The 15,140-nt window shown below is 33.2% G+C and overlaps 2 protein-coding genes across 2 annotated transcripts; both read right to left on the reverse strand.

The window, feature by feature from the left end:
• Positions 1–3,872: 3,872 nt before the first annotated feature.
• Positions 3,873–8,512, reverse strand: LOC108812188 (protein MADS AFFECTING FLOWERING 5-like). The gene is made up of 7 exons (XM_018584374.2): positions 8,210–8,512; positions 6,134–6,191; positions 5,379–5,440; positions 5,198–5,297; positions 5,018–5,059; positions 4,705–4,755; positions 3,873–4,166 (listed from the first exon to the last, which is right to left on the reverse strand). The coding sequence occupies exons 1-7, from the start codon at positions 8,392–8,394 to the stop codon at positions 4,065–4,067; spliced, it is 600 nt and encodes a 199-aa protein (XP_018439876.1). The 5' UTR covers positions 8,395–8,512; the 3' UTR covers positions 3,873–4,064.
• Positions 8,513–10,445: 1,933 nt separating this feature from the next.
• LOC108812187 (protein MADS AFFECTING FLOWERING 5) lies at positions 10,446–14,748 on the reverse strand. The gene is made up of 7 exons (XM_018584373.2): positions 14,420–14,748; positions 12,488–12,545; positions 12,094–12,155; positions 11,912–12,011; positions 11,751–11,792; positions 11,408–11,458; positions 10,446–10,806 (listed from the first exon to the last, which is right to left on the reverse strand). Exons 1-7 carry the CDS (start codon positions 14,602–14,604, stop codon positions 10,705–10,707), a joined length of 600 nt encoding a protein of 199 aa, XP_018439875.1. The 5' UTR covers positions 14,605–14,748; the 3' UTR covers positions 10,446–10,704.
• Positions 14,749–15,140: the final 392 nt, after the last annotated feature.

Genomic DNA, 15,140 nt, shown 5'->3' on the forward strand with positions numbered 1-15,140 from the left:
AATTTGGATGGCTAGGTGATTTGTGTGTTTAGTGTATGAAAGACGACAAATCTATTGTTATTCAAATATAAATTTAAAAATTCATTTAAAATTTATTTAAAATTCACTATTATTGAACTTGACATTTCATAAAATATTTTGAAATCTATTATTATTTAAAATTTATAAAGTTTTCAAGTGATTTTAGAATGTTTAGATGGAGTTTCTTAGTTAAAAAATAAAACTCAAATCTCATAATTTTATGTGAAATTATAGAATGGTTTAACAAAAATCACCTTAAACTCTTCAATTCATTAAAACTTTAAATTGAATACACTTCCTATGTTTAGTTTTATATTTCTTATTAAGGAATGGTAAATTTTACACCTAATTTTCTATTTCCATTAGTATACTACTACTACATATCACTTTTTAAAGATGATGGAAATATCTGATTTGATGAATCATATTTATACTAAAAGCTTTCTCTTCCAAAATATTTAATAATCTTTTTTAAAGGAACAAATTAATATATATTATTAAAACAATTTTTTTTTCCATTTTAATAAAACGACAAATTTTCCAAAATGCCTCTTAAATTTACAAAAGAAATTTTAAGTCTCATTAATGGCATTTTAGACTTTTGATTTTGGACATACATGTACACTTAAATGGATCAATAAATATTAGGTCTACATATATTTCTAAGATATGGAAACCTTAAATGAAAAGAATATACATTTAGATATTGGACCTACATATATTATGAACCTAAAAAATATCTTGACATCAAAACACTATTTTCTTAAAATTTATATATGAATATTAAAGATAGATCATTCGAATATTATATGTGCATATTTTCAATACAAACCAAAAACCTAAACAATATATCATATACATATTTTAATATCATTTTCATGCATATAATATTATTTAACGATCCACACAAATTTTAAAATATTATTTACTATATCATTTTGTACATAATATTAAAATGGCAATTACTAGTTTTTAAAATATTATTTGCTATATCATTTTGTACATAATATTAAAATGGCAATTACTAGTCTTTAAATAAAAAGTACAAACCTATAATATCAATAACAAAAAAATTAACGATTTCATATCAATAAATTTTGTTTTTAGTATCATTATTTTCTTTGGATGACATAATATTTTTTATCAAAGTTTAAGGAATTACAAAAAAATAATATTAAAAAAATCATATGAGTAATTTTAATCAATTTTTTAAAAAATATTATAATATATATTGGGTTTCATCAGATCGTTTATTAATATCGAGTTTTTGGTTTTAATGTATTCTCCCGGATTTTTAATTAACAAATTTTCATTAAATCTGAACTGGATTATATAGAAAGTATCAAATCTACTGGTTTAACTACAGATGTGGACGGATATGAAAACACAGCTTGTAACTCAAACATTATAACATAACAACTTTTAAATTATTTCTAATAAAAAATTATAATTTCATATAAACTTTATCAAAATGGTTCAAGAAGAAAATATCCACACTTTCAAAAATAGTAATAACTCTGATTGAATATGGATAAAAGTAGTGTAGATAATATATATATATATGGCAAGAAAAATTCATTTTCATTTGAAAATCGACAATTCATATTGTTATTATATTACAATAATGAGAGAAGATTGTTCTTCAATATAGAATATTTATATTATTAAATCACTTATATCCTCTTTAAATCAATTTCCAATACATTCCATAATTTGATAAAAAATGATAAAAACATAAAGAAATTCAATTGTTAAGACTAGAAACAAAAATAATGTTAGTTGTTAAATCAGTTTTAAATAATAAAATGATAAAATAATGCGCATCAAAATCTAGTTAATAATTAAGATTTGATTATTTATTGGATATATGTTTTTGTATATCTGACCAATATTAATTAGCGGCATATGATAGGGAAATCACGATATAAAAAAAAAAAAGAAACTAACATTTTCATTTGTTAATATCCTGAAATATGTGCATAGCCTTTTCATTAGATATGAAGAAGTGACCACTGTATGGCCCGAAACCTCAGATGGGACGTCTTATATTGGACGCAAGTTAATTAGCGTTTGGATGGTATGGAACTTCAAAGGGTAGAGGTCATAAATAGCGGCGGAACTATAAATTTTTTGACTACGGTCATAACATATAAATTTAATATTCAAAATAATATATTTATATAATAAAAATATATTTTACAAATTAATAAGGGTAAATAAAAGTTTAAACATAAATTAGTAGAAAAATGCACTAAAATGTTTTTTCCCAAATTTACTGGGTCACTTGACCCCACCACTGCTTGCGTGCCTCCGCCCCAGAGCCGGCTCTTGGGCCAAGCCAATGAAGCCCATGTTTCCGGCCGCCAGTTGTAAGAACAAATTCCGGTCACATTTTTGTAAAATACTTCTTTAGTCTAGTGGTTTAAGACGCAGCAATTAAGCTTAATTCGGGCAACATGGGTTCGAAACCACCGTAGTACATATTTTCTTCTCTTTTTTGTTTTGATAAGTGGCCACAATTTTTTTTTTTACTTCTAGCCTTCTTAAATCTAGGACCGGCTCTGCTCCGCCCATGGTCATAAACGAACTTCTTAAATTATAGAATGATTATCCCGAGATGATTCTGTTGTATTGTTATAGGGATATCAGGATATGGTAACTACATTCATCACTTTTTTCATCACTAGTTGAGACGATGATAAAAACTATGGAGGAAATAATGGGAGATCTGCTTGCAAATGATCCTGAATTCCTGATGTTGCGGCTTAGTGGAGAGCAAAGGCCTTTACTTAATTCCTTTGTCCTCAGTCCAAAGCTTGTGCTGAGTTCCCACGTTTTCAGCCCTATACGTATCCATGCTCATATGCAATCAAACACATTAGATCATGGCCAATGCCATCACGGTATCATTCTAGTCAGATTAGAAGAAATTGCGTTGACTATGAAGTTAAAATTTAAATCAGTAGGGGCGGACGGACTAAGACGGCTACGGGGTCACGTGACCCCGTCTACTTTTTAAATTTCTATAATAATTAGCTTGCTATTTGTACATGTGCCCCCAATAAGAAAATATGCATAATAAAAAATTGTGTGTGTGACCCCAGTTAATTTTCATCCTACATCTTGTATCACCATGTGTGGACAATATTCTTTATGGTCGAAATCATTTGACAATTTAACTTAATAAACTCAAATAAAAACTGTTATTTCCTATGTTTTTGAAATAATGCATGTTTTATTTTCTATACAAATTAATAAGATATATTAACTTTTAGTGCTAATTATATAAGATTTTGTGAATATTTTTTCCTATAATTTTTAAGCAATAAAAATTCATTAAATACAATTAATTGTTTTGAAATTTATAATGATTCATTATTAGTTGACAGAAAATACTTTAAAAACATAAAAATATATTTTTGAAATGAAATATTTTCCTGGTTAAATTAATTTATTACTGTTTGGTTTGGTTTTAGGTTCTGTAATGCTTAGAAAGTGTTAGCCGACTAAAGAGAAGAAAAAAAAAACAGATGAGCCGAGGGCCTCAATCTGGACTCAAACAAGTAGCCAAAAATCAACTTTCTTTTGAATTACACTTTTTATATTTCCTAAGAAACAGAATGAGAATATGCTATACTTTGCCACGAAGGTAAAGTACCAACTGACAAACCTTTTTAGCCATCATACCATCTGACAAACCTTTTTACCCATAATAACATCTGACAAACCTTTTTAGCCATAATAACATCTGATATATAAAAAGTATAGTTTTGGCCACTAGAGTTCTTCACTCTGAAGAAACCAAATCTTCTATGGTTTCCATTCTTACTTTCAGACAGCACACAGATAACAGTTGAAACTGTGACCCTCCCTTTGAAGGTAACAACACAGATCGCTACATTTCCCATGGATAACGTATCAGGGGGGAAGAAGATGATTTTAAGATATGTATAGCTTCCTTGTAATTTACAAATCTGAATGTTTTACATTTTTATTTCTAAAACAGGATGGTGAAAAATCAGTCGTCCGTTGATTGATGGTGGTTACTTGAGAAGCGACAGAGTCTCCGGTGTGTTGTTGCGGAAATCTTTTGCCAGTGACATTGCTCTCTCATCTTCTGCTTCCAGAAACCTGTTCTTCTCCATCTGTAAGAAACTCGCTTACACTTCTTTACTAGAAATACTAAATATTATTACCTAACAATATATATGATATCTAGATTTAAAAGCATGGTTTAAAGAAAAAAAAATCAAAAATTTTACCAAAAAAAAATGGATTTCACTGAAGTTATGTAGTAATCAATTTCCTTAGCTTTCATCATCTATGTCAAAAAAAAAAAGCTTTCATCATCTGTAAGAAACTTACAATTTTTTTCCTAGTTATTAACAAGAAATCTTCATTATAAGCATGATATTTCTTTTTGTAATTAAGTTATCTGAATTTAATATATCTAGAAATCGTGTGGTATGATAGTACCCATCGAAGTCCTAACAAAAAAATCTAGATTTTAAAGCTGGAAAAAGTTATAAAAAATCGAAACATGTGTTCACTCAAAAATTTTATAGCATCCAGAAGCTCCTTAGGTTTCATATGTATAGTATATGCAAGTCTGTAGGGGCATCTATCTGATGCCCATCTACATGTGTATTAACTATTAGCTTCTAGAAGCATAAGTGATGGTAACTTTGTAAGTTGGGTAGCCAAAACCTTCTTCTCTTCTCTCAACACCTTCTCCTGTTTAAAAAACATCAGAACTACATCAGTTTTCTAACATGTTCTGAAACACCGATCGTCATCGCAGTTCAGTGGTAAATCACCGAGAGGGGCGATAGGAGTTCACTAATATTTTAGAGTAACAAAGCCAATATTAAATCAGAAACTAAAACAAGACCACTATACATATCTAGAGAGCTAAGCTAGGTCTAGTGATCCGAATACTCTTGAGGATGGAGAAAACTACAGTGGCCAAGACGGCGAATAAAACCCGAGCGTTAACCTTTTCCTGAAGGGTCTTCACAAGTTCCATCATTAGCTCTGCCTGCAACATTAGATAAAGGAATTTGTCAAAATTGGAAACATGATCCAAAGACAAGCAGTGCCCAAAGACTGTTCTTCGAATGAAAAGTAGACAAACACTAACAATAATCAAGCTGAATCACTTTGTAGCAGCATATACCTTCCTAGCTCTAGTTACAGACAGAGCACTCTTGAATTGCTCTTCCAGGGAAATTAGGAACTCTACACTTATGTTACCACTTTTCGCTTCTTCAAGCTTGCTGCATAAATCGACAAATAGAAGAGTATTTTTTTATCAAACAATTTTTCCAGGCGGTGAGGGGGAGAAGGATAGTACTGACCATTGAACTATTTCTAGCAACTCTTTATGGGAGAGATAATCTCGATTTTTTTCTGCTAAATCCTGCCATAAAAAAAGGATGGAAGTATTACGATTAGGTGGCCCATTAACATCTAATAATAGATTAGCTAAAACTTAACACCAATGACCCGTTAATTGCTATATAATCCTTATAGAGCCCATTAATCTCTAATACTAGGATTATGTAAATATCAAAGCTTATGAGCCATTAATCTACTTAGTAAAAAGTATTGTGATTTTTTTTTGTGGTTCCTCGGCAATTAAGTTTGGTACACCAAAAGTGGTTTACAACCTTCCCGAGGTCTTCTAATGCAATGCAAGCAGTACTGAATAACAAAGTACCTCCCTATTCATTTGAGAGATTATATAGTTTGAAAATTTAGTATTGTATTATTTGTTACATGAGTTATCTCTCCACAATGTTTTCTAACTACACAAATCATCTCGATGGACTATTCTAGCATTCTAAATGCTCATCTACGTCGTAGATGCATTGAGGGCAATAAATCTATGTATTTCTGGCAAGATATAGTTCTAACCCTCGAGAACTACGTTTGGTATACAACGATAGAAGACCTGCCGTAGAATTTTTAGTGCAATATCAACAGAATATGAACGAAGTATATAATAGTTAAAGCACGACACAAAGTATTCACATAGAAACCATGATCAATATAAACTATCTTCTATAGACTCGTGTCAATTACATAGGAGTGGGTGCTAAGAAATTCTTACCACCGTTTTAAGTTCATCAGCATGTTGTATTTCATAACGTTTGAGAATATTGGCCATGCTGAAGTAAAATCAAGAAAGAGACAAAGTATTAGATACAGATCATGACAAAACAAATATAGCATCAATAGAGACCAAGTATTCTACATTTCGGGTGATGAACCTTACTTACGGCTTCTGCACGTGTTAGGAACACATCTAATAGTTTTCTTTTCGAAAAAATCACATCTAATAATAGACAGATTCATGTGTTATAACAGACTTCTTTCTTTACTTTCTGGTACATAAGCGTGTCTTAGATTTTAGTGTCAAATGCATATAAATGGATACTTTACTTCTTTAAAAGTAAATCTATAACTCTATGTATTTCTAACTTTCCAGTATACAAATCTAATAACCACTAAGTCCATCAAAATTTTTTGGTTGTAATCAACTTTTTAGCCACTGAATTCATTTCGACCTATGGACATATATGCACAAGAACAATTTCTTCCTATGGAGTCTAGTTAATTACCTCATACTTTCTTATCAAAGTTAAGTGATCAAATTTTTGTTATTCTAAGAAACCTAACAGCAGTTGAGAAAAGATTAAGTGGATAAACAGACTGAACACTAAATTCCCCCTTAAAATGAAATATCAGTGAAATTCATTTTCGTTGGTCTAAAAAAGACATTAAAGTTTATATTATCCACTACGATGTAAGATTTTGATTGATACTACATAACATTCTTATCACAAATTCCATAGAGTGAATTTGATGGACTTGATCATCATGTTGTTACTAGAATCCTAAGGCCCATAAAAATTATAATTTGAAACTATGCAATTGGTAAGGCGCTTATGAATTCAATCTCAAGTCAGAAGCCTTTTAGTTGTATAATGCCGCTAGTTTAAGGTAGCCTATCTACAACTGGAGTTTCTGACTGCTGTTAAAACTGAAAGCAACAAAAAAATGTTTCATTTGTAGTCCTAGCTGCGAGTTTAGCAAATATACTTCCTAGATATCAATGCAATGCCAAGAAGCTCTATATATAGTGACAAAACATTCCCATTCCTAAAAGATCACAGTTCGGTTCATTATAATCACCTAGGAAATGGTATAAACGAAAAATACAAGGTAAAGTGTAAGGAACTAAATGATTACAGAGGCTCCTATAGGCCATCAGGCCCAATACCTCAACAAAAGAAATTAAAATGCACGACAAAGGGAAGAAAACAATTCAGCAAGAAAAAAGATCCACTAAGCAATGTACACATGTATCTTGTAAAGTTGTTTAATGCACAAATGTCAGAATTAAAGATGGAGAAAATGGATGACATGAGCTGGTAGCCTAGTTGGTTGTACTAGTGTCACCGTTGTGTTATAATTCAAGTTCAAGTCCGGGAGTGTGTGAGTTATCGGTGACAAGGAAAAAACGAGATTCGATCAGAGGAGTATAATTCAGCATGTGGGAAAGCTATATTTAGTAAAATCAACCAAAAAGCTTTTACCTAAGCATCAAATCAACTAAAATATAAAATAATTAGTCATCCAGAATATACACTTGTAACTAACCAAGAAAAAAATTGAAAGGAAAAGTGGCAGCCGTTCCAATCAAAAGATTCTTGAGACATAATTTCTCAACAAATCTATCTAAGAAGAATTGAATTGGTTAATTAAGAGGGTGATGAGCCTATATTAATCTCAAATTAAACAATGTACAATGTTCTTGTATAACTCTAGTAACAACACATAACAAGACGGCTTGAAATCCCAATAGACAAATATAAAGTAAAGATCACCACGTGTAGAACAAACTCTTTAAGCGCATGCAATAATATTTTCACCCAAAAAAAAAATCCCTGCAACAAACTAAAACAATAAAAAAAAACAAAACAAAACGGACACCAAGATAATCTTTGGCAGGCCATCACACTGTTTAGTGTTACATTTGGTTTAAACCTACACGTCTATTACGGAGATGAACAAAGCAGCAAGATCAGCCTTAAAGATGCAAGGGGAAAAGAAAAAAACCCTAGTTTCTAAGTTTCTATGTTTCTTGAGAAAATTTAACTAAAGAGAGGAAAAATAGTGTTACCTATCCCCGGCGGAGGAGCTATAGAGCTTCCCGGTGGAGGAAACTATGAGAATAGCGACGGAGGATTCACAGAGAATTGAGAGCTGACGAGCTTTCTTCATGAGACCATTGCGTCGTTTACAAAAAGTGACTTGTCGACTGCTTTTGTTCTCCATTCGTTTGATCTCCACTTTTCTCCTTCCCATGGCTTATCTCTCCGACCAGTACTACACCTAATTTGATTCTAGTGTCTTCCTGTGTAGCTGGCCGGAGACACTGGACGTTTTTCCTTTTTCTTTTTCTTTTATTTTTATTCATTTTTATTTTTATTCTGTTTCTATGTTGTTTGGATATTTTGTTTTGGTGGTTAAAGTGGGTCGGAAGGGCTCTCTCATCCTCTCCTAGAGAGAGGTTCTCTCTCGTTTCCTCTTCCTCTCTTTAGAGGTTGAGATAGTTTTGAGGGTGTGGGAGTTTGTTTAGCTAGAGTATCGACTAGCGTTTTTTGCCAATTTTTGACTCCGGCGGTGCGCTTTTCTTCTGGTGACTGTCCGGCTTATGATTCCGGCGTGTCACTTTTTCTCAGGTGAGGCGGCCGGCTTAAGGGTTCCGATGGCGATGTGTTGGCCTCGTTTCAATGAGGAGATCTCGGTTTCGTTTAATTGATGCTCCCCTGGTGAAAGAGGCGGTGGTGATAACGATGCATGCGCGGTACACGCATGTCATAGATGTGGTCCGGCGAAGAACTGTATAATGATACAGCGTCTATCTCCGGAGTTTGGGTTTCCGACGCAATCCTTTATCTCCAATACAGTCGTTGGGAATGGATTCGTCGGCAAAGATGATGGAGACGGCGATTCTCCGGTTTGGTTTTGGTGCGTTGCGGAGGAGCGGCGGTCTTTTGCTTTCTCCGGCGTTTGGTCTCCGTTTCGGTGGAAAGGAGACGCGTGTCTCGAACGGTGACCGGTTTGAACACGTGGGCTGGTACGGGAAGAGATCAGACACGTGGCTGGATGTGCACCGTTTAGTCTGTGGGTTTGGGCGTGGCCCATTTCGTTTTGCCCTAGTGTCGGGCTTGTTTTGTCGTTTGGGTCTTCGGGCTGGTTTGTATCTTTGGGCTTGTTCCGGTTTTGGGCCTGTCCTTTTTTTATAAAAATGCTATAGACGGAAAAAAAAAAGGATATTTTGTTTTGGTGACGGGAGAGCAGGAACAAAAAAAATGCTAAACGATGCGTTTTAGGAGAGTGTTCAGACACGTATTATACCGCATGTCGACTTGTCGAGTTTCCTAACGCCTCCCTCCTTGTGCGTTCAATTAAAATGTTATTGTTATCTCTTCGTTATTGTCAGTTCATTTGTTTGTCAAAAATATCTTCTCTACAGTATGAAAAAAAAAGAAACAAAATATCTTCTCTTCGTTAGACTCAAATCGAGTTAGCTCAGGGCTCAAGCTTAACGCAGGTACCGACTAGCCAAAACGATCATCATCCGTCTCTTGGTTCGGGCAGTGACACGGGACGGAAAGATGATCTGTAAGCCCATTTTGGTTGGGCTAAAGTAAGTGGTATGACCTGTAATAAACAAAATAGGCCCGTGCCCGTGGTAAGGTCATTGTATTACATTCCACCTTGATACATTACCAAGGTGGAATTAACTAATTTTGGATTTCTCTAAGAATTTACTAGTTAGAGTAAATTTTTTTTTTTTAAGTTAGATCCCATGCACTAAATCAATGTAAGCCAAAAAATAATAATCAATGTAAGCCAAAAAATAATAATAAATGTAAGCCACCAGAAGAAACTATGTCATTGGTGTCAAACACATACATACATGCATGATACATAGACAAAAACATAAAGCGCACTTAGGATTACAGGTGGCTTTATCTTGCAAAGTTTGCCAACACAACCGAGGATGCACTACTTGTCTCTTAACACAAAACATTTGGCAGCAATAATGGGCCAACATATTTAATAAATAGGCCTCTTATGAGCTCAATGTGACAAATAAGACAAGTCTCTACCGGTTTTCTGCCTAAAATCAATTTCTTTTTTTTCTTTAAATTTGAGTTTTTAGAGTTCCTAAAAACAGGACTTATCTGATATCTTAAAATTTACTTTCTCACCTAAAAATAAATTCAAAATGAACATGTAAATTCGTTACTAAGGATATGCTTACACTCTGCCACGAAGTTAAAGTATCAAGTAGCAAATAAGTAACAAAGAGTAAATAAAAGGATTTTAATCTGGGATCTTCATGCTGAAGAAATCAAGACTTTTTATAAGCTCAATAAGTCATACTTTTCAACACAAGATCATACAAAACATAGAAACCATATGAAACTGTGGTCATGTCTCCAAAGGTAACAGCAAAGATAGTTTAATGATTTCCCTGAGTTTCTTTTCTTCAACTTTCCGTATGATCAGGTGAAGAAGAGGATGTTTAGGATACATATATGATTTTTTTTACATTTATTTAAAACCAGGATATGGTGCAAAAGCAGCCGATGATGATGATTGTTACTTTAGAAGCGGGAGGGTCTTCGGTGGGCTGTTGCCGTAGCTATTTACCGATGACATTGCTCCTTCATCCTCTGTTTCCGGAAGCCTCTTCTTCTCCATCTGTAAGACTTCCGTAGATAAATTTCAACCTTTTCTAACATATATACTACTAACAAGAAATATAGGCTTTAAAACTACAGTGTAAGATAAATAAAAAGATTATGGGTTTCATTCCAAAATTCTGTGACATAAATCCATCAAAGTCCTTTAACTTTCATAGTAAGAAACTTCATTTTTCTACATATACTAAACATTAACAAGAAATAAAGACCTTATATGATTAAAATACGAAATTTAAACTCTGAGAAGACAGCAATTTGCCCTTCATGGGAACCCAAAATTTCAGAAAACAATGAAACAAATTGACCTCAACCAAAACCTAGTAGCCACTGTAAATAAGAGAAACAATATGCTTGGGTAAGAACGGGCCCAGACTTGAAATGAAGAGGAAGCAGAAACAAAAAAACAGGACCATTTTGTTTATTTTAGACAAATGATGGTAGAAATACAGACGTTTAATAGCATAGTTTTGTTGTTGTTGCAAACTCGAGTTTCATAAGCAAGTCTATGTGAATATATGTGAAACTGTAGCTATCTAATGTCCATCTAAATGTGTATTAAATGATTAATAGCGTTTCGAAGCATATATTAAAAATAATACCTTTGCTAGCTGGCTAACCAAAATGTGATTCTCTTCTCTCAACAGTTTTTCCTGTTTGACCAAGACCACAACATTATCTTCCTTAAACAAGCTCCAAAACATCCTCATCACAACTTGGTGATTCACCGAGGATGGACTTTTTATGATTTTAACAGCACCCTTTCGTTAGAGTTTCAATTCAGGAAGCCAATAACAAATCAGGAAACTAAGACAAGAGTAAGACCAAAAGACAGAGACTAGAGCGCTAGACATAGTTTTATTGGAATATTCTGAGGTTAAGAGTATTCAAGAATCAGCATAAGGCTACAATGGCCGGACCGCTAATAAAAAGCAAAACACTAACCTTCTCTTCAAGATTTTTCACAAGCTCCCACATTAGTTCTGTCTACAACAAGAAATTGGGGATTGTCAAATTGGAAACATGATCCAAAGTTGGCAAGGACCCGCAAGGTCCCAAGATTTTACGAAATAATCATCTGAATCACTTCGTAGCAGCATATATACCTTCCTAGCTCTAGTTACAGACAGAGCAGCCTTGAACTGCCCTTCCAGGTAAATTAGAGACTCTACACTTGCATCATCGAGATTCGCTTCATCAAGCTTGCTGCAAATATGTTAATCAACAATAGAAAATAAAAACTTCTTTTGATCATGGGAAGATATGAAAAATAGTCTTTAGTGCTAACCACTTGACTATTTCCAGTAACTCCTTGTGTGAAAGATAATTCCGAGATTTCTCTGCTAGATCCTGCCACGGAAAAAATAACGATGTGAATAGTTAGAAAGAATGTGTATTTCAAAGACAAATAAGCGATACCAACGAGAATTAATTGTGCGATACAACAACTTTATGACGTTTTCATAGACCACCTAATATATGACAACCATCTCAGTATATGACAGGAGTATTCTAGCTGAAGCTTCTAAACGCTCATCTCAGTTGCATATGCACTGGCGACTTTAAGCTAGTGCAATGAGTGCAAACATGGATAAAAAGAGATTGTTCTAACCCTCGAGAATAAAAGCCTGCAAGAAGTTTAGAAACCTCTGGTTATGCATGTGGACCTAAAATGAACTTACCATGTTTTTAAGTGCAGCAGCATGTTGTATCTCATAACGCTTGATGATTTTGGCCATGCTGAAGAGATATCAAGAGAAATACAAAAAGGCTTTAGAAACAATCTATGCCAAACCATATATATTTACATTATATATATATTTAGGTTACTTAATCTTAATTGTAGGTTCAGTTATCTAATAGGTTTTTGGTATTTATATGATGATATATTCATAGTCCGGTATGCAATACTTTATGAACTTTTCAGTACATAGTATTGTCTTACATTTTAATGTTAACTTGTCAAGGCATATATATATGGGTAACTTTAACGTAATTTATACATGCTCTAATTTCTACCTTTGCAATTATCAACTTTAATAACCACCAAGCTTAAGCTAACAAGTCCATCTCTAAGTTTTTTGTATAATCAGCTTTTAAACTGCTGACTTCGTCTTGACAAAGAATGGTTATGGACATATATATGGGAAGAATGGTCTTTTTGTTATTTTGAGAACTAACAGCACCAGAGAACAGAATCAGTGGATAGATAGATTGCAAAAGTTTAGCATTTTAGTGAATATTATAAATTAAAAAGATTGAGCCCGGATGAAGCCCAAAAGATCCACCAGAAAAGCTAGTTTATGTGTACATATATACCTTTATTCTAAGGCATTACCTATTCGATGTGAGATTTTTATTGATACACGACAAACTCAATCCTACTAATTTGTATTGTCAGAGATCCATTACGAGTTCTCAAATTTAGAGTGAATTTGATTTAATACTAAGTTGTGACTTGAAACTATGCAATAATAAGGCACATAAGAATCACAATCTCAAGTCAACACACTTTTCATAGTACAACTAAATTAAGGTATCATCAGAGTAGCCACAACTACCGTTTTCACCCATAGAGAATTGAAGCAAAAAAAAAAGAAGTAGAATTAGTTCTATAATTCGTACATGTTACCCAATCTTACAAATATAGTCTCAGGATCAAGCATTAGTGGTATATGTCAAAGCAATGCTAAGAAGCTATATATGTACATATATGGTAAGTATATATATAGTGAGGAAGATTACATTCCCATATCTTCAAGCTCTTCGGGTCATTGTTGGCGCTCAGTGACTTTGGCCGCCCGTAAGATCCAATAACTAATTAAAATCTAAGAAAAGTTAAGAACGTTTTTTTAGTGGAAACTAAAAATTCCAGTTAAGAGGGTGAGGTTAATCATGCTCTAAAGTACACATGCATCTCTTAATTATTATATGAACACAAAAATTACAAGTGAAAGAGGGATACGATAATAGGGGTTAATTTGTAGCCTAGTGATTTATACCAGCATGTCATAATTCATATTATATATCCAAGCACTATATTTGACCATCAAGATCAACTAGAAACCTCTTACTCAAGCAAAAAAAAAACAAAAAGAGAAATTAAGAAATCATCTACAATACACTTGTAACAACCTAAAGTTTCTTGATCAATAGCATTACTCCCACACAATTTCTCAATGTACAAATCTACCGGAGGTGTCTAATTGAATTGGATAAACATGATAACATTGTTCTTTTGCAACACAAAAATAACTTGAATTCCCATAGACGAACATGAAGTGTGGATTACCACGTGTAGATAAAACTCTACAAGCGCATGCAATAATATTCTCTCACCAAAATAAGAAAATAAGAATCCTTGCAGCAAACTAAAACAATTAAAAACGAAAAAACAACAAACAAAACGAGCACCAAAAACATATTTGGCCACCACATTGTTTAATCTAAAATTTGGTTAGATCTACACAATAATTATGGAATAGATCAAACAAGAAGATCAGATCTACAGATTCAAAGGAGTATAATGAAAAACCCTAGTTTTAAGTTTCTATTTTTTTCTAGAGAGGATCTAAGAAAAGATAATCTACAGATAGAGGAGATAATAGTGTTACCTATCGCCAAAGGAGGAGCTATAGAGTTTTCCGGTGGAGGAAACCATTAGAATGGCCACTGATGATTCACAAAGAACTGAGAGCTGACGAGCTTTCTCTATGAGACCATTGCGGCGTTTACAGAAAGTGACTTGTTGACTGCTTTTGCTCTCAATTCGTTTGATCTCCACTTTTCTTCTTCCCATGACTTCTTTCTCCGACTAGTCTTATACCCTAATCCGATTCAGATGGTCGTATAGTTGGTCGGAGACACTGAAACGTTTTCTATCTTTTTATTTTTCTGTTTTTTATTTTATTTTGGCAGATATTATTTAGAAGTTTTATCAAAAATATATTATTTAGAAGCATTATTTTGTTTTATTTTGTTAAACGAGCGGGCGACAAAAAACGAAATATAGATACCCAAAAAAGAATGTGCGAAAACGATGCGTTTAGACACGTATTTAACGCATGTCGAATTCCCTGCGGGCGCGTTTAAGTTCTTCGTGTCATTCAATTTAAATCTTAGTTATTATCTCTTCGTTAATAATAAAATACAAAACTCATCAACATGTTTAATGTCGTTTTATCAGACCACATGTTTCTTTAAAATTTACAATATCTCCTAAACGCGAATTTACTTTAAAAGAAAAACAAATTTGGGAGTTGGATTTGCTCTTTTCTGGTCATTTGTACAATTGTACTTGTATGTCAGCATATCCAACAATAATGTGACGACAAG

The sequence above is a fragment of the Raphanus sativus genome, chromosome 6 (genome assembly GCF_000801105.2).
Source record: "Raphanus sativus cultivar WK10039 chromosome 6, ASM80110v3, whole genome shotgun sequence".
NCBI classification, from domain to species: Eukaryota; Viridiplantae; Streptophyta; class Magnoliopsida; order Brassicales; family Brassicaceae; genus Raphanus; species Raphanus sativus.